The following is a 19,799-nucleotide window of genomic DNA, read 5'->3' as shown; positions in this document are numbered from 1 at the left end:
TTTTCGGTCATTGCCTAAACTAAAGCCAGCAATTCTAGCTTGAAAAAGCTGTATTTATTTGAATTTCGTTCAGAGTCGTGAAGAGACCAGCCCGCATAGGCAATCACTTGCTCTTTCCCGTTCTGCATCTGTGACAATACAGCCCCTAGTCCATGTAGACTCTCATTGGTGTGGAGGAGGAAAGGTTGAGAGAAGTCTGCATAGGCCAGTATGGGTGATTCGGTCAGGGCCATTTTCAGTGCACGGAAAACTTGTTATTGGCTATCTCCCCACTGGATGGTTCGATTTTTGGTGCCCGATGGTACTCTCTTCAACAATTCTAACAGCGGATTAGCATTAACAATTCAGGTGAAATTCTTCATGAACCGTCGATAATATCTGGTCAGTCCCTAAAAGGCCCGAACATCCTTCACGGTCTTTGGAGTGGGCCAGTCCTGCACTGCTGCTATCTTCTCATGTACCGGTCACACCCCTTTGGCGGACATAGCATGTCCCAAATATTCAATCTGCTTGCGAAAGAGATGACACCTCTGAGGTTTTATTTCCAGGCAATACTTCTGCAGGCAACTCAACACCTGTTCCAGCCGTTTCAGGTGCTCCTCAAAGGTGGCAGCATAGACGATAATGTTCTCTAAGTAGATGAGGGTAGCTTCAAAGTTCAGGTCTCCCAAACATCTTTCCATCAATCGTTGAAAGGTCCTGGGGGCGTTGGTAAGGCCAAAAGGCATCCGATTGAACTCGAACAATCCCATAGGCAGTATGAACGCTGTCAACACCCGGTCTTGTATGGACGTGGGCACTTGCCAGTATCCACTAGCCAGATCCAGTTATGAGAAGTACTTCGCTTTCCCCAGAGCACATAAGGACTCCTCAATTCTTGCCAGTGGGTATGAGTCTCGCACAGTACAGGCATTCAGTTCCCGGTAATCTATGCAGAAACACAGGGTCCCATCCTTCTTTCGTACCAGGACAATGGGGACAGCCCACGGGCTTTGGCTCTTTCAGATGGCTCCACTCTGTAGCATATGCGTTAACATCTCTTTACCTCCTGGTACATTTGTGGTGGAATTTGCTGATAACGTTCTCGAATGGGTGCTGTGTTTCCTGTTGGAATCTCATGGGTGATGGCTGTGGAACAGCCAAAATCATCGTCATGTTGAGTGAAGACATTGTGGTATCGCTCCAGCACCACTTCCATTTGTTGTACCTGTTGGGGTACGAGTTCCATTAGTTCAGCTGGCATCTGCCCCAGGATTTGGTGTCCTTCCTTAAGATGAATAGAGGGGAACTCAGGAAACACCGCCATGGTCATTGTCCAGGAATCCCCTTGTTTCTCCGTCAATTGAATAGCCTCTGGTGGTATCAACTCTTCTGGCATAGCCATTATCTGAGCTACTTCACTTTTGAGGGGAGCATGAGATTCTCCTCTCCTAAGTTTACACATAGAACTGGTGCATTGCCATCGTGAACTGTGGCTAACGTCCGTGCAATGAGGAGCCCTGGAGGTATTTGTTCCACTAAAGCGGGCTCTATCTAAACTTCTACTCCTTCAAGAGGGGTGCAGTCTCAGATGGGCAGAGTGAGCACAGTTTGACCTGGTGGTAGAATTAGGTTGGCAGCAGTTGGAAAAACCACCTTCCCCCATGTCCTTCCTTCACTCGACGTCTCTTTTGCTCGGGCCACCCATATCAACTGCTGAAACACCTTTCTCTGGGGGGTGTAAGGACTTCATCGATTCAAGAACACATTTGCTGACCCGATGACAAGGATGCTCCCAAGTTCTTTCAACACGTTCATTCCCAGAGTCACAGTGGTACCATTGCCTGGGTCCCCAGCGGTTAACACGACTCTCTTACGGCCCACATCTTTACCACATACAGTGATTTGCATCCAAACCACCCCTGCGACCAGAATGTGTAGCTGATTGGCCACCATCAATTTAATTACTGGGCCCCATTCAGGTAACATTGCTTCAGGAAAGTGAAGTCTAAAATAATTCTTGGGCATAGTAGGCACTTAAGAGCCGGTATCAACTAACATAGAAACATAGTAACATAGTTATTAAGGTTGAAGGAATACTTTAAGTCCATCTAGTTCACCCATAGCCTAACCTAACATGCCCTAACATGTTGATCCAGAGGAAGGCAAAAAAACCCATGTGGCAAAGAGTAAGCTCCACATTGGGGAAAAAAATTCCTTCCTGACTCCACATACGGCAATCAGACTAGTTCCCTGGATCAACGTCCTATCAAGGAATCTAGTATATATAACCTGTAACATTATACTTTTCAAGAAAGGTATCCAATCCTCTCTTAAATTTTAGTAATGAATCACTCATTACAACATCATACGGCAGAGAGTTCCATAGTCTAACTGCTCTTACAGGAAAGAATCCGCGTCTGTTATTATACTTAAACCTTCTTTCCTCCAGAAGTAGAGGATGCCCCTTTGTCTTTCTCTCAGGTCTAAGATTAAAAAGATCATCAGAAAGGTCTTAGTACTGTCCCCTCATATATTTACACATTAAAATAAGATGACCCCTTAGCCTTCGTTTTTGCAAACTAAATAGCCCCAAGTGTAATATCCTATCTTGGTTAGTGTTGAGCATTCCGATACTGCAAATATCGGGTAAAGTCCGATATTCGCTGTATTGGATTTCCGATACTGAGTTCCGATAATTTTTAAGATATCGGATACCGGAATCGGAAGTTCCTATAGTGCAATGATGCACTATAATTGAGTGTGGGTGGTGCGTGAGCAGAGACTGCGTCTGTGTGTGCGGGCGGGGTCTGTGTGAGACCGTGGGGGGTCTGTGCGGGCCTGCTGGGGGTGTGTACAAGCCTCTCGGGGGTCTGTGTGGGCTGCCGGGGTCTGTACGGGCCTCTCTGGGGTCTGTGCGGCCTGCCGGGGGTCTGTGCGGCCTGCCGGGGTCTGTACGGGCCTCTCGGGGGTCTGTGCGGGCTGCCGGGGGTCTGTACGGCCTGCCGGGGGTCTTTACAGGCCTCTCGGGTGTCTGTGCGGCCTGCCGGGGTCTGTGCAGCCTACCGGGGGTCTGTGCGGCCTGACGGGGGTCTGTACGGGCATCTCGGGGGGTTGTGTGGCCTGCCGGGGGTCTGTGCGGGTGTGCAGGCATCGTCCGATGGGACTACAAGTCCCATCGGGCTATGCCTGCTACAATGGCAGTGATTGCCACATTAGCCAATGATGGGACAATAGTAGTCCCATCATCCGGCTAATGTGTTGAATGTAAAAAAAACAACAACATACTACATGCATACTACATACAAACTACATACATACTACATACATACTACATACATACATACATACTAAATACATGCTACAAACTGCATACATACTACATACTACATACATACTACATACATATAACATACATGCTACATACATACTACATACATACATACTACATACATGCTACATACTACATACATACTACATACTACATACATACATACTACATACTACATGCATACTACATACATACATACATACTACATACATACAACATACATACTACATACATACATACTACATACATACAACATACATACTACATACATACTGCATACATACTGCATACATACTACATAAATACATACATACATACTACATACAACATACATACATACATACTATATACAACATACATAATGCATACATACAACATACTACATACATACTACATACATACTGCATACATACATACTACATACATACTACATACTACATACATACTACATACAATACATTCATACATTACATACAATACATACATACAGACTTACAGTACATAAAACAAAGAGTACATACCATTACTTGTCATTTTGATCCCCGAAGCCAGTGTCATCTGTAAAAAAGATTAAAATAACAAACAACCAATACACTCCCTGATCCGCAGAAATCCCCAAGTGTCCCATGATGATCTCCCATGGAGAACGGCAGCATCAGCTGATGCGACCGCTCTCTAGGGGCCCCAGAAACACAATGACGGGAGGAAGGTATCCTTCCGCATTGTATTCCTCCGCCGCTGTAAAAATAAATATTCCCTAGTCTCACTTTTGGCATTGCTGTGTGAGAAAGTTTCCCTCGCAGCAATTGCCATAAAGTGAGACTTTGAACTCAGGTAACCTCTCAGTGATGCACTGCAGGAGCCATTGTCTCCTGTCAGTGTGTCACTGAGGATCCTATAGAACAGTGACATCACCCGATGTCACTGTTCTATAGGGGAGATCATCATGGGACACTCGTTATTAATTGGACTACGGCAGACAGGTAGTATACGTTTTATAATTTTACGTTTTTGCAGGTGCTGAAGTATGGTAAGTATGGTTAAATGAAGAATATTCAAATACTTTTTTCCTAATGTGTGTGTGTTTTATTAACCCTTTACTAGTATTGGATTAATAATGGATAGGCATCTTATTGACGCCCCTCCATTATTAACCCGGCTTAATGTCACCTTACAATAGCAGGGTGACATTAACCTCTTATTACCCCATATCCCACTGCTACAAGGGAGTGGGAAGAGAGGGGCTAAGTGCCAGAATTGGCACATCTTACAGATGCGCCATTTCTGGGGTGGCTGCGGACTGGTATTTGAAGCCAGGGGGGGCAATATCCATGGCCCCTCTCTAAGCTATGAATATCAGCCCACAACTGTCTGTGTAGCCTTTCTGGCTATAAAATATAGGGGGACCCCACGTCATTTTTTTGGGGGTCCCCTATTTTAATAGCCAGTAAAGGCTATACAGACAGCTGCGGGCTGATATTCATAGCAGGCTACAAATATTCGCCCCTGGCCATCGGCTTTCCCCCTCTGGTGCAGGCATGTACTATGGAGGACAGAGAATGAATTTCAATCCAATATTGCAGCCAGTATGCAGCCAGCGGGTAAGGAAAGGGTGAATCAAACACCCGAAAACCCCGCCCCTATGGCTGAAAATTGTTCCCTCCAAATTCAGGTGACAGAGTCCCTTTAAGTATATAATTCCACATGTGTTAATTCATAGTTTTGATGCCATCAATGTGAATGTAAAATTTTCATAGTCACGAAAATACAGAAAAATCTTTAAATGAGAAGATGTGTCCAAACATTTGGTTTGTACAGTATGTATGTAGTATGTATGTAGTATGTATGTAGTATGCTGTATGTATGTATGTAGTATGTATGTTATATGTATGTAGTATGTATGTTGTATGTATGCATGTAGTATGCATGTAGTATGTATGTTGTATGTATGCATGTAGTATGTATGTATGCTCTATGTATGTTGTATGGATATATGTAGTATGTTGTATGTATGTTTTATGCATGCTGTATATATGTGGTATGTAGTATGTATGTAGTATGTATGTATGTAAGTAGTGTGTTGTATGTATGCTGTAGGTATCTATGTAGTATGTATGCATGCATGTTGTATGTATGTTGTATGTATGCATGTAGTAGTAGTATGCATGTAGTATGTTCTATGTATGTACGTAGTATGTATGTAGTATGTTGTATGTATGTATGTATGTAGTATGTATGTAGTATGTTTTTTTTTTTACTTTCAACACATTAGCCGGATGATGGGACTACTACTTTCCCATCATTGGCTAATGTGTCCATCACTGCCATTGCAGCAGGCATAGCCCGATGGGACTTGTAGTCCCATCAAACGATGCCTGCACACAAACAAAGACCCCCAGCAGGTCCGCACAGACCCCCGAGAGGCCAATAGAGACTCCCGGCAGGCTGCACAGACCCCCGGCTGGCCACACAGACCCCCCGAGAGGCCCGTACAGATACCCAGCAGGCCGCACAGACCCCCGGCCGGCCGCACAGACCCCGGAGAGGTCCGTACAGACCCCTGGCAGGCCACACAGACCCCCGGCAGGCTGCACAGACCCCCCGAGAGGCCCATACAGACCCCCAGCAGGCCACACAGACCCCCGGCTGGCCACACAGACCCCCTGAGAGGCCCATACAGATACTCAGCAGGCCGCACAGACCCCCGGCCGGCCGCACAGACCCCCGAGAGGCCTGTACAGACCCCCGGCAGACCCCCACAGACCCCCACGGTCCCACACAGTCACGCAGTCTCCGCCCACGCACCGACCACACTCTTCCCCTCTCCGGAACAGGCTGTACAAGGACAGAAAGGGCTTATTTTAATTCCGATATTTGTGTCCCATTGACTTGCATTGGTACCGGTTATCGGTATCGGCGATATCCGATATTTTTTTTATATTGACCGATGCAATCCGATACCGATATTTCCGAATATCGGAAGGTATCGCTCAACACTAATCTTGGTATTGCAGATCCCCCAGTCCTCTAATAACCTTATTTGCTCTTCTATGCACCCGCACTAGTTCAGCTATGTATTTCTTATACACCGGAGACCAGAACTGTACACAGTATTCTAAGTGTGGTCAAACTAGTGACTTGTATAGAGGTAAAATTATGTTCTCATCATGAGCATCTACGCCTCTTTTAATGCATCCCATTATTTTATTTGCCTTTGTAGCAGCTGCCTGACACTGGCCACTAAATATGAGTTTGTCATCCACCCATACACCCAGGTCTTTTTCATTGACGGTTTTGCCCAGAGTTTTAGAATTAAGCACATAATTATACATCTTATTACTTCTGCCCAAGTGCATGACCTTACATCTATCCCCATTAAAGCTCATTTGCCATTTATCAGCAAAGCTTTTAGTTTACATAAATTCTCCTGTAATATAAAATTGTCCTCCTCTGTATTGATTACCCTGCAGAGTTTAGTGTCATCTGCAAATATTGAAATTCTGCTCTGTATGCCCCCTACAAGGTCATTAATAAATATGTTAAAAAGAAGAGGGCCCAATACTGACCCCTGTGGTACCCCACTGCTAACCGCGACCCAGTCCGAGTGTGCTCCATTAATAACCACCCTTTGTTTCCGATCCCTGAGCCAGCTATTAACCCACTTACACATATTTTCCCCTATCCCCATAATTCTCATTTTATGTATCAACCTTTTGTGTGGCACAGTATCAAAAGCTTTTGAAAAGTCCATATACACTACGTCCACTGCATTCCCTTGGTCCAGTCCGGAACTTACCTCTTCAAAGAAATTGATCAGATTAGTCTGACAGGAACGGTCCCTATTAAACGCATGCTGATGTTGGGTCGTGAGTAGGGTTGAGCGACTTTTAGTTTTACAGGGTCGAGTCGGGTTTCACGAAACCCGACTTTCTCAAAAGTCGGGTCGAGTGAAATCGGCCGATCCTATTGAAAAGTCGAGGTCGGGGATCGGCCGAAACTCGAAATCCAATGTAAGTCTATGTTTTTTTTTTTTTTTTTTACGTTTCCTTCAGGGCGATATAGCAGAAAAGCCGGTAATTCAATTACCGGCTTTTCATTTCTCCTGCCAAAACCCGACATGATATGAGACATGGTTTACATACAGTAAACCATGTCATATCCCCCTTTTTTTTGCATATTCAACACTACTAATGTTAGTAGTGTGTATATGCAAAATTTCGGGGCTCTAGCTCTTAAATTTAGGGGTTAAATCGTGGAAAAAATTGGCGTGGGCTCCCGCGCAATTTTCTCCGCCAGAGTAGTAAAGCCAGTGACTGAGGGCAGATATTAATAGCTTGGAGAGGGTCCACAGTTTTTGGCCCTTCCCTGGCTAAAAACATCTGCCCCCAGCCACCCCAGAAAAGGCATATCTGGAAGATTCTGGCACTTGGCCACTCTCTTCCCATTCCCGTGTAGCGGTGGGATATGGGGTAATGAAGGGTTAATGCCATCTTGCTATTGTAAGGTGACATTAAGCCAGATTAATAATGGAGAGGCGTCAATTCTGACACCTATCTATTAATCCAATTGTATGAAAGAGTTTAAAAAAACACACACACACAATATTAAAAAGTATTTTAATGAAATAAACACACCGTTTGTTGTAATATTTTATTGTACACTCAATCCACTGCCTGAAGACCCTCGCTCTGTAACAAATAAAAAATAATAAACCAACAATATGCACACCTTCCGTAGATCTGTAATGTCCCACGTTGTAAATCCATCTGAAGGGGTTAAAATATTTTACAGCCACGAGCTTTGCTAATGCAGCTGTGCTCGTGGCTGTAAACTCCAGCAAATGAAGGTAATATAGGTCAATGACATGTAGTTACCTTCATTCGGGGTGATGCAGCCCCTGCTGGATGTCCTTGGAGCGCGGGAAAAGTTTCCAGGCTCGAGGTCATATGAGGACATCCAGCAGGGGGCGCATCACTGCGAATGAAGGTAACTATAGGTCATTGACCTACATTTCCTTCATTCGCTGGGGTTTACAGCCACAAGCACAGCTGCATTAGCAGAGCTCGTGGCTGTAAAATATTTTAACCCCTTCAGATGGATTTACAATGTGGGATGTTACAGATCTACGGAAGGTATGTATATTGTTGGTTTATTATTTTGTATCTGTTACAGAGCGAGGGTCTTCAGCCAGTGGATTGAGCGTACAATAAAATATTAAAACAACCTGTGTTTTTATTTCATTAAAATACATTTTAATAATGTGTAAGTGTTTTTTTTTACCATTTAATGCAAATGTATGAATAATGGATAGGTGTCAGAATTGACGCCTCTCCATTATTAATCTGGCTTAATGTCACCTTACAATAGCAAGGTGACATTAACCCTTCATTACCCCATATCCCACCGCTACACCGGAATGGGAAGAGAGTGGCCAAGTGCCAGAATAGGCGCATCTTCCAAATGTGCCTTTTTTGGGGTGGCTGGGGGCAGATGTTTTTAGCCAGGGGGGGCCAAAAACTGTGGACCCTCTCTAGGCTATTAATATCTGCCCTCAGTCACTGGCTTTACTACTCTGGCGGAGAAAATTGCGCAGGAGCCCACGCCAATTTTTTCAGTGATTTAACCCTTAAATTGCCTTTAACCCTTAAATTTAATAGCTTTCAGCAATTTAACCCCTTTACCCCCAAGGGTGGTTTGCACGTTAATGACCGGGCCAATTTTTACAATTCTGACCACTGTCCCTTTATGAGGTTATAACTCTGGAACGCTTCAATGGATCCTGGTGATTCTGACATTGTTTTCTCGTGACATATTGTACTTCATGACAATGGTAAAAATTATTTGATAGTACCTGCGTTTATTTGTGAAAAAAATGGAAATTTGGCGAAAATTATGAAAATTTCGCAATTTTCCAACTTTGAATTTTTATGCAATTAAATCACAGAGATATGTCACACAAAATACTTAATAAGTAACATTTCCCACATGTCTACTTTACATCAGCACAATTTTGGAACCAAAATTTTTTTTTGTTAGGGAGTTATAAGGGTTAAAAGTTGACCAGCAATTTCTCATTTCTACAACACCATTTTATTTTAGGGACCACATCTCATTTGAAGTCATTTTGAGGGGTCTATATGATAGAAAATACCCAAGTGTGACACCATTCTAAAAACTACACCCCTCAATGTGCTCAAAACCATATTCAAGAAGTTTATTAACCCTTCTGGTGCTTCACAGGAATTTTTGGAATGTTTAAATAAAAATGAACATTTAACTTTTTTTCACAAAAAATTTAATTCAGCTCCAATTTGTTTTATGTTACCAAGGGTAACAGGAGAAAATGGACCCCAAACATTGTTGTACAATTTGTCCTGAGTATGCCAATACCCCACATGTGGGGGTAAACCACTGTTTGGGCGCATGGCAGAGCTCGGAAGCGAAGGAGTGCCATTTGACTTTTCAATGCAAAATTGACTGGAATTGAGATGGGACGCCATGTTTCGTTTGGAACCCCCCACAAGTGACACCATTTTGGAAAGTAGACCCCCTAAGGAACTTATCTAGAGGTGTGGTGAGCACTTTGACCCAACAAGTGCTTCACAGAAGTTTATAATGTAGAACCGTAAAAATAAAAAATCATATTTTTTCACAAAAATTATCTTTTCGCCCCCAATTTTTTATTTTCCCAAGGGTAAGAGAAGAAATTGGACCCCAAAAGTTGTTGTACAATTTGTCCTGAGTACGCTGATAGCCCATATGTGGGGGTAAACCACTGTTTGGGCGGATGGGAGAGCTCGGAAGGGAAGGAGCGCCGTTTGACTTTTCAATGCAAAATTGACAGGAATTGAGATGGGACGTCATGTTGCGTTTGAAGAGCCACTGATGTGCCTAAACATTGAAACCCCCCACAAGTGACACCATTTTGGAAAGTAGACCCCCTAAGGAACTTATCTAGAGGTGTGGTGAGCACTTTGACCCACCAAGTGCTTCACAGAAGTTTATAATGTAGAACCGTAAAAATAAAAAATCATATTTTTTCACAAAAATTATTTTTTGCCCCCAATTTTTTATTTTCCCAAGGGTAAGAGAAGAAATTGGACCCCAAAAGTTGTTGTACAATTTGTCCTGAGTACGCTGATACCCCATATGTGGGGGTAAACCACTGTTTGGGTGGATGGGAGAGCTCGGAAGGGAAGGAGCGCCGTTTGACTTTTCAAAGCAAAATTGACAGGAATTGAGATGGGACGCCATGTTGCGTTTGAAGAGCCACTGATGTGCCTAAACATTGAAACCCCCCACAAATGACACCATTTTGGAAAGTAGACCCCCTAAGGAACTTATCTAGAGGTGTGGTGAGCACTTTGACTCACCAAGTGCTTCACAGAAGTTTATAATGCAGAGCCGTAAAAATAAAACAAAATTTTTTTCCCACAAAAATTATTTTTTTAGCCCCCAGTTTTGTATTTTCCTGAGGGTAACAGGAGAAATTGGACCCCAAAATTTGTTGCCCAATTTGTCCTGAGTGCGATGATACACCATATGTGGGGGGAACCACTGTTTGGGCACATGGGAGGGCTCAGAAGGGAAGGAGTGCCATTTGAATGCAGACTTAGATGGAATGGTCTGCAGGTGTCACATTGCGTTTGCAGAGCCCCTAATGTACCTAAACAGTAGAAACCCCCCACAAGTGACACCATTTTGGAAAGTAGACCCCCTTAGGAACTTATCTAGATGTGTGCTGAGCGCTTTCACCCACCAAGGGCTTCACAGAAGTTTATAATGGAGAGCCGTAAAAATAAAACAAAAATTTTTTCCCACAAAAATTGTTTTTTAGCCCCCAGTTTTGTATTTTCCCGAGGGTAACAGGAGAAATTCGACCCCACAATTTGTTGTCCAATTTGTCCTGAGTGCGCTGATACCCCATATGTGGGGGGGAACCACTGTTTGGGCGCATGGGAGGGCTCGGAAGGGAAGGAGCTCCATTTGGAATGAGGACTTAGATGGAATGGTCTGCAGGTGTCACATTGCATTTGCAGAGCCCCTAATGTACCTAAACAGTAGAAACCTCCCACAAGTGACACCATTTTGGAAACTAGACCCCCTAAGGAACTCATCTAGATGTGTTGTGATAGCTTTGAACCCCCAAGTGTTTCACTACAGTTTGTAACGCAGAGCCGTGAAAATTAAAAAAAAAATCTTTCCCCCCAAAATTATTTTTTAGCCCCCAGTTTTGTATTTTCCCGAGGGTAAGAGAAGAAATTTAACCCCAAAAGTTGTTGTCCAATTTGTCCTGAGTACGCTGATACCCCGTATGTTGGGGGAAACCAACGTTTGAGCGCATGGCAGAGCTCGGAAGGGAAGGAGCGCCATTTGGAATGCAGACTTAGATGGAATGGTCTGCAGACGTCACATTGCGTTTGCAGAACCCCTAATGTACCTAAACAGTAGAAACCCCCCACAAGTGACCCCATATTGGAAACTAGACCCCCCAGGGAACTAATCTAGATGTGTTGTGAGAACTTTGAACCCCCAAGTGTTTCACTACAGTTTATAACGCAGAGCCGTGAAAATAAAAAATCTTTTTTTTTCCCACAAAAAATATGTTTTAGCCCCGAGTTTTGTATTTTCCCAAGGGTAGCAGGAGAAATTGGACCCCAAAAGTTGTTGTCCTATTTGTCCTGAGTACTCTGATACCCCATATGTTGGGGTAAACCCCTGTTTGGGCACACGGGAGAGCTCGGAAGGGAAGAAGCACTGTTTTACTTTTTCAACGCAGAATTGGCTGGAATTGAGATCGGACGCCATGTCGCGTTTGGAGAGCCCCTGATGTGCCTAAACAGTGGAAACCCCCCAATTATAACTGAAACCCTAATCCAAACACATCCCTAACCCTAATCCCAACAGTAACCCTAACCACACCTCTAACCCTGACACACCCCTAACCCTAATCCCAACCCTATTCCCAACCGTAAATGTAATCTAAACCCTAACTGTAACTTTAGCCCCAACCCAAACTGTAGCCCTAGCCCTAACCCTAGCCCTAACCCTAATCCTAACCCTAGCCCTAACCCTAGCCCTAACCCTAGCCCTAACCCTAACCCTAGCCCTAACCCTAGCCCTAACCCTAGCCCTAACCCTAACCCTAGCCCTAACCCTAGCCCTAACCCTAAACCTAACCCTAGCCTTAACCCTAACCCTAACCCTAGCCCTAACCCTAACCCTAACCCTAGCCCTAGCCCTAACCCTAGCCCTAACTCTAACCCTAGCCCTAATGGGAAAATGGAAATAAATACATTTTTTTAATTTTTCCCTAACTAAGGGGGTGATGAAGGGGGGTTTGATTTACTTTTATAGTGGGTTTTTTAGCGGATTTTTATGATTGGCAGCCGTCACACACTGAAAGACGCTTTTTATTGCAAAAAATATTTTTTGCGTTACCACATTTTGAGAGCTATAATTTTTCTATATTTTGGTCCACAGAGTCATGTGAGGTCTTGTTTTTTGCGGGATGAGTTGATGTTTTTATTGGTAACATTTTCGGGCACGTGACATTTTTTGATCGCTTTTTATTCCGATTTTTGTGAGGCAGAATGACCAAAAACCAGCTATTCATGAATTTCTTTTGGGGGAGGCGTTTATACCGTTCCGCGTTTGGTAAAATTGATGAAGCAGTTTTATTCTTCGGGTCAGTACGATTACAGCGACACCTCATTTATATCATTTTTTTATGTTTTGGCGCTTTTATACGATAAAAACTATTTTATAGAAAAAATAATTATTTTTGCATCGCTTTATTCTCAGGACTATAACTTTTTTATTTTTTTGCTGATGATGCTGTATGGCGGCTCGTTTTTTGCGGGACAAGATGACATTTTCAGCGGTACCATGGTTAGTTATATCTGTCTTTTTGATCGCGTGTTATTCCACTTTTTGTTCGGCGGTATGATAATAAAGTGTTGTTTTTTGCCTCGTTTTTTTTTTTTTTTTCTTACGGTGTTTACTGAAGGGGTTAACTAGTGGGCCAGTTTTATAGGTCGGGCCGTTACGGACGCGGCGATACTAAATATGTGTACTTTTATTGTTTTTTTTTTTTTATTTAGATAAAGAAATGTATTTATGGGAATAATATTTTTATTTTTTTTTCATTATTTTGGAATATTTTTTTTTATTTTTTTTTACATATTTGAAAAATTTTTTTTTAACTTTTTTACTTTGTCCCAGGGGGGGACATCACAGATCAGTGATCTGACAGTTTGCACAGCACTCTGTCAGATCACTGATCTGACATGCAGCGCTGCAGCCTTCACAGTGCCTGCTCTGAGCAGGCTCTGTGAAGCCACCTCCCTCCCTGCAGGACCCGGATCCGCGGCCATCTTGGATCCGGGGCTGGAGGGAGCAGGGAGGGAGGTGAGACCCTCGCAGCAACGCGATCACATCGCGTTGCTGCGGGGGGCTCAGGGAAGCCCGCAGGGAGCCCCCTCCCTGCGCGGTGCTTCCCTGTACCGCCGGCACATCGCGATCATCTTTGATCGCGGTGTGCCGGGGGTTAATGTGCCGGGGGCGGTCCGTGACCGCTCCTGGCACATAGTGCCGGATGTCAGCTGCGATAAACAGCTGACACCCGGCCGCGATCGGCGGCGCTCCCCCCGTGAGCGCTGCCGATCGCATATGACGTACTATTGCGTCCTTGGGAAGTAAAGCCCACCCCACATGGACGCAATAGTACGTCTAATGGCAGAAAGGGGTTAAGGGTTAAAACACTGAAAAAATTGGCGTGGGCTCCCGTGCAATTTTCTCCGCCAGAGTAGTAAAGCCAGTGACTGAGGGCAGATATTAATAGCCTAGAGAGGGTCCACAGTTTTTGGCCCCCCCTGGCTAAAAACATCTGCCCCCAGCCACCCCAGAAAAGGCACATCTGTAAGATGCGCCTATTCTGGCACTTGGCCACTCTCTTTCCATTCCCGTGTAGCGGTGGAATATGGGGTAATGAAGGGTTAATGTCACCTTGCTATTGTAAGGTGACATTAAGCCAGATTAATAATGGAGAGGCGTCAATTCTGACACCTATCCATTATTCATCCATTTGCATTAAATGGTTAAAAAAAATCTCTCACACATTATTAAAAAGTATTTTAATGAAATAAAAACACAGGTTGTTTCAATATTTTATTGTACGCTCAATCCACTGGCTGAAGACCCTCGCTCTGTAACAAATAAAAAATAATAAACCAACAATATACATACCTTCCGTAGATCTGTAACATCCCACGTTGTAAATCCATCTGAAGGGGTTAAAATATTTTACAGCCACGAGCTCTGCTAATGCAGCTGTGCTTGTGGCTGTAAACCCCAGCGAATGAAGGTAATGTAGGTCAATGACCTATAGTTACATTCATTCGCAGTGATGCGCCCCCTGCTTGATGTCCTCATATGACCTCGAGCCTGGGAACTTTTCCCACGCTCCAGGGACATCCAGCAGGGGGTGCATCACCGCGAATGAAGGTAACTACAGGTCATTGACCTATATTACCTTCATTCGATGGGGTTTACAGCCACGAGCACAGCTGCATTAGCAGAGCTCGTGGCTGTAAAACATTTTAACCCTTTCAGATGGATTTACAACGTGGGATGTTACAGATCTACGGAAGGTATGTATATTGTTGGTTTATTACTTTTTATTTGTTACAGATCGAGGTTCTTCAGGCAGTGGATTGAGCATACAATAAAATATTACAACAAACGGTGTGTTTATTTCATTAAAATACTTTTTAATATTGTGTGTGTTTTTTTAACTCTTTCATACAATTGGACTAATAATGGATAGGTGTCATAATTGACGCCTCTCCATTATTAATCTGGCTTAATGTCACCTTACAATAGCAAGGTGGCATTAACCCTTCATTACCCCATATCCCACCGCTACACGGGAATGGGAAGAGAGTGGCCAAGTGCCAGAATAGGCGCATCTTCCAAATGTGCCTTTTCTGGGGTGGCTGGGGGCAGATGTTTTTAGCCAGGGGGGGCCAAAAACTGTGGACCCTCTCTAGGCTATTAATATCTGCCCTCAGTCACTGGCTTTACTACTCTGGCGGAGAAAATTGCGCAGGAGCCCACGCCAATTTTATCAGTGATTTAACCCTTAAATTGCCTTTAACCCTTAAATTTAATAGCTTTCAGCAATTTAAGGGTTAAAACACTGAAAAAAATGGCGTGGGCTCCCGTGCAATTTTCTCTGCCAGAGTAGTAAAGCCAGTGACTGAGGGCAGATATTAATAGCCTAGAGAGGGTCCACGGTTTTTGGCCCCCCCGGCTAAAAACATCTGCCCCCAGCCACTCCAGAAAAGGCACATCTGTAAGATGCGCCTATTCTGGCACTTGGCCACTCTCTTTCCATTCCCGTGTAGCGGTGGGATATAGGGTAATGAAGGGTTAATGTCACCTTGCTATTGTAAGGTGACATTAAGCCATATTAATAATGGAGAGGCGTCAATTCTGACACCTATCCATTATTCATCCATTTGCATTAAATGGTTAAAAAAAATCTCTTACACATTATTAAAATGTATTTTAATGAAATAAAAACACAGGTTGTTTTAATATTTTATTGTACGCTCAATCCACTGGCTGAAGACCCTCGCTCTGTAACAAATAAAAAATAATAAACCAACAATATACATACCTTCCGTAGATCTGTAACATCCCACGTTGTAAATCCATCTGAAGGGGTTAAAATATTTTACAGCCACGAGCTCTGCTAATGCAGCTGTGCTTGTGGCTGTAAACCCCAGCGAATGAAGGTAATGTAGGTCAATGACCTATAGTTACCCTCATTCGCAGTGATGCGCCCCCTGCTGGATGTCCTCATATGACCTCGAGCCTGGGAACTTTTCCCACGCTCCAGGGACATCCAGCAGGGGGTGCATCACCGCGAATGAAGGTAACTACAGGTCATTGACCTATATTACCTTCATTCGATGGGGTTTACAGCCACGAGCACAGCTGCATTAGCAGAGCTCGTGGCTGTAAAACATTTTAACCCTTTCAGATGGATTTACAACGTGGGATGTTACAGATCTACGGAAGGTATGTATATTGTTGGTTTATTATTTTTTATTTGTTACAGAGCGAGGTTCTTCAGGCAGTGGATTGAGCATACAATAAAATATTACAACAAACGGTGTGTTTATTTCATTAAAATACTTTTTAATATTGTGTGTGTGTTTTTTTAACTCTTTCATACAATTGGACTAATAATGGATAGGTGTCATAATTGACGCCTCTCCATTATTAATCTGGCTTAATGTCACCTTACAATAGCAAGGTGGCATTAACCCTTCATTACCCCATATCCCACCGCTACACGGGAATGGGAAGAGAGTGGCCAAGTGCCAGAATAGGCGCATCTTACAGATGTGCCTTTTCTGGTGTGGCTGGGGGCAGATGTTTTTAGCCGGGGGGGGGGCAATAACCGTGGACCCTCTCCAGGCTATTAATATCTGCCCTCAGTCACTGGCTTTACTACTCTGGCGGAGAAAATTTCACGGGAGCTAGAGCGCCGAAATTTTGCATATACACACTACTAACACTAGTAGTGTGGAATATGCAAAAAAAGGGGGATATGACATGGTTTACTGTATATAAACCATGTCTCATATCATGTCGGGTTTTGGCAGGAGAAATGAAAAGCCGGTAATTTAATTACCGGCTTTTCTGCTATATCGCGCTGAAGTTAATATAAATATATATATACTGTATATATATATATATATATATATATATGTGTGTGTCTGAATGACATATGACATATATATAACGAAACCCGACTTTTAATTAGAGATTGCCGACCGCCGACCCGATCCCAGAGTGGGATCGGGTCGGGTTTCACGAAAATCGACTTTGATAAAAGTCGGCGACTTTTGAAAAGTGCCGATCTGTTTTGCTCAACCCTACTCTCTATCTTTACTGAGTCAAGTGTGCTGTCAGTTGTCCATCTTTAAGTAGTCTGCCTTACCCAGCTTCAAGAGGCTTTTCTGCTATATCACCCTGAAGGAAATATAAATATATATATATATATGTGTTTCTATGACATTATATATATATATATATATATATATATATATAACGAAACCCGACTTTTAATTAGAGATTGCCGACCGCCGACCCGATCCCAGAGTGGGATCGGGTCAGGTTTCATGAAACCCGACTTTGCTAAAAGTCGGCGACTTTTGAAAAGTGCCGATCTGTTTCGCTCAACCCTAGTCGTGAGGTTATTCCTCTTCAGAAACTCCAGCATAGCATCTCTTAGAATACCCTCCAGGATTTTACCCACAGTAGAGGTTATGCTTACTGGCCTATAATTTCTGAGTTCAGTTTTTGTCCCCTTTTTGAATACTGGCACCACATTTGCTATACGCCAGTCCTGTGGTACAGACCCTGTTATTATGGAATCTTTAAAGATTAAAAATAATGGTCTATCAATGACTGTACTTAGTTCCTGCAGTACTCGGGGGTGTATCCCATCCGGGCCTGGAGATCTGTCAATTTTAGTTATTTTTAGACACGGCTGTACTTCCTGCTGGTTAAGCAGGTGACATTTAATGGGGAATTTTTGTTATCACTGATCATATTGTCTGCCATGGGATTTTCTTGTGTAAATACTAATGAAATAATGTCATTTAGCATATTGGCTTTTTCCTCATCTTCATCCTCCTTTTAACCCAGACTATTTTTAAGGGGGCCAACACTATAATTTTTTAGTTTCTTACTATTTATGTAGTTAAAGAATATTTTGGGATTATTTTTACTCTCTCTGGCAATGAGTATCTCTGTCTCAATTTTTGCTGCCTTGGTTTGCTTTTTACAGAATTTATTTAATTTTCTATATTTATTTAATGCCTCATCACTACCTACTTCCTTTAATTCTCTAAATGCTTTCTTTTTGTTGTTTATTGGGTCCCTTACAGATTTATTTAGCCATATTGGTTTCCTTCTATTTCTAGTATGTTTATTTCCATACGGTATATACTGTGCACAGGTCCTATCCCGGATACTAATAATCGTCTCCCATTTTCTTTGTGTATTTTTATGTCTCAGGATATCGTCCCAGTTAATGGCACCAAGATCTCTTATCCGTTGGAAATTTGCCCTCCTGAAGTTTAGTGTCCTTGTAACCCCTCTACTACACATCTTATTTAAGGATACATGAAAACTTATTATTTTGTGATCACTATTACCCAAGTGACCCCCATCCCTTATATTTGATATGCGGTCTGGCCTGTTGGTTAATATTAGGTCTGGCAGTGCCCCCCTTCTTGTTGAGTCCTGAACCAGTTGTGAAAGGTAGTTGTCTCTCATAGTTGTCAAAAACCAATTACCTTTGCTGAAACTGCAGGTTTCTGTTCCCTAATCTATTTCAGGGTAGTTGAAGTCTCTCATAATAATGATTTCTCCTTGAGTTGAAGCTTCATCTATTTGCTTTACGAGGATATTCTCCATTGCTTCCATTATTTTTGGAGACTTATAATTAACCCCTATCTGATATTTATTTTTTTCCCCTCCCCTTATCTCCACCCACAGGGACTCTACATTTTCATTAGATTCACCTATATCATCACTCAGGATGGGTTTTAAGGATGATTTTACATATAGACACACACCTCCTTCTCGCTTATCTCTAGGGTCATTTCTGAACAGACTATAACCCTGCAAGTTAAGAGCCCAGTTACGGCTCTCATCTAGCCATGTCTCAGATATCCCCACCATGTCATAATTATACTCCAACAACATTAATTCTAATTCTTCCATTTTGTTGGCAAGGCTTCTGGCATTAGTATACATGCACTTTATGCATCTATCTGTACCTCTGTTCTTTCTTAAATTATTAACTGTTCCAACCCCACCCCTCACCCCCATGCCACTGCCACCCCCATCTTCCTTATTTGTGCCCAGGTCTCTATCTGTACTATCTTCCCCTCCTTTAAAATGAATACCCTCCCCCCAATCCCTAGTTTAAACACTCCTCCAACCTCCTAGCCATTTTCTCCCCCAGCACAGCTGCACCTTTCCCATTGAGGTGCAGCCCATCCCTAGTGTAGAACTTGTAGCCAACTGAGAAGTTGACCCAGTTCTCCAGGAACCCAAACCCCTCCTTCTTACACCAATTCTTGAGGCACTTATTAACCTCCCTAATCTCCCATTGCCTCTCTAGCGTGGCATGTGGTACAGGTGGTATTTCGGTAAAACCACCTTGGAGGTCCTTGCTTTCAGCTTGCAGCCTAATTCCCTGAAATCATCTTTAAGGACCTCCCACCTACCTCTAACTTTGTCATTTGTTCAAATGTGCACCATGGCTGCTGGGTCCTCACCAACCCCTCTCAGTAATCTGTCAACCTGATCAGCGATGTGTCGGACTCGAGCGTCAGGTAGGCAGAACACCGTTGGACGATCCCTGTCTTTGTGACAGATTGCCCTAGCTGTTCCCCTATTA

At 43.2% G+C, this 19,799-nt stretch overlaps 1 protein-coding gene across 1 annotated transcript in view; it reads left to right on the top strand.

Annotated features, from left to right (window-relative positions):
- Positions 1 to 1,489: 1,489 nt before the first annotated feature.
- Positions 1,490 to 19,799, top strand: part of LOC138637789 (platelet binding protein GspB-like) — a 40,648-nt gene continuing 22,338 nt past the window's right edge. Inside the window, exon 1 of the mRNA XM_069726712.1 lies at positions 1,490 to 1,505. Coding sequence (XP_069582813.1) covers positions 1,490 to 1,505 — 16 coding nt within the window. The remainder of the gene's footprint in view (positions 1,506 to 19,799) is intronic.

Source organism: Ranitomeya imitator, chromosome 5 (genome assembly GCF_032444005.1).
Source record: "Ranitomeya imitator isolate aRanImi1 chromosome 5, aRanImi1.pri, whole genome shotgun sequence".
In the NCBI taxonomy this organism is placed as follows: Eukaryota; Metazoa; Chordata; class Amphibia; order Anura; family Dendrobatidae; genus Ranitomeya; species Ranitomeya imitator.
Note: the sequence above shows the minus strand (reverse complement) of the source record. Positions and strands in the feature narration are given on the sequence as shown.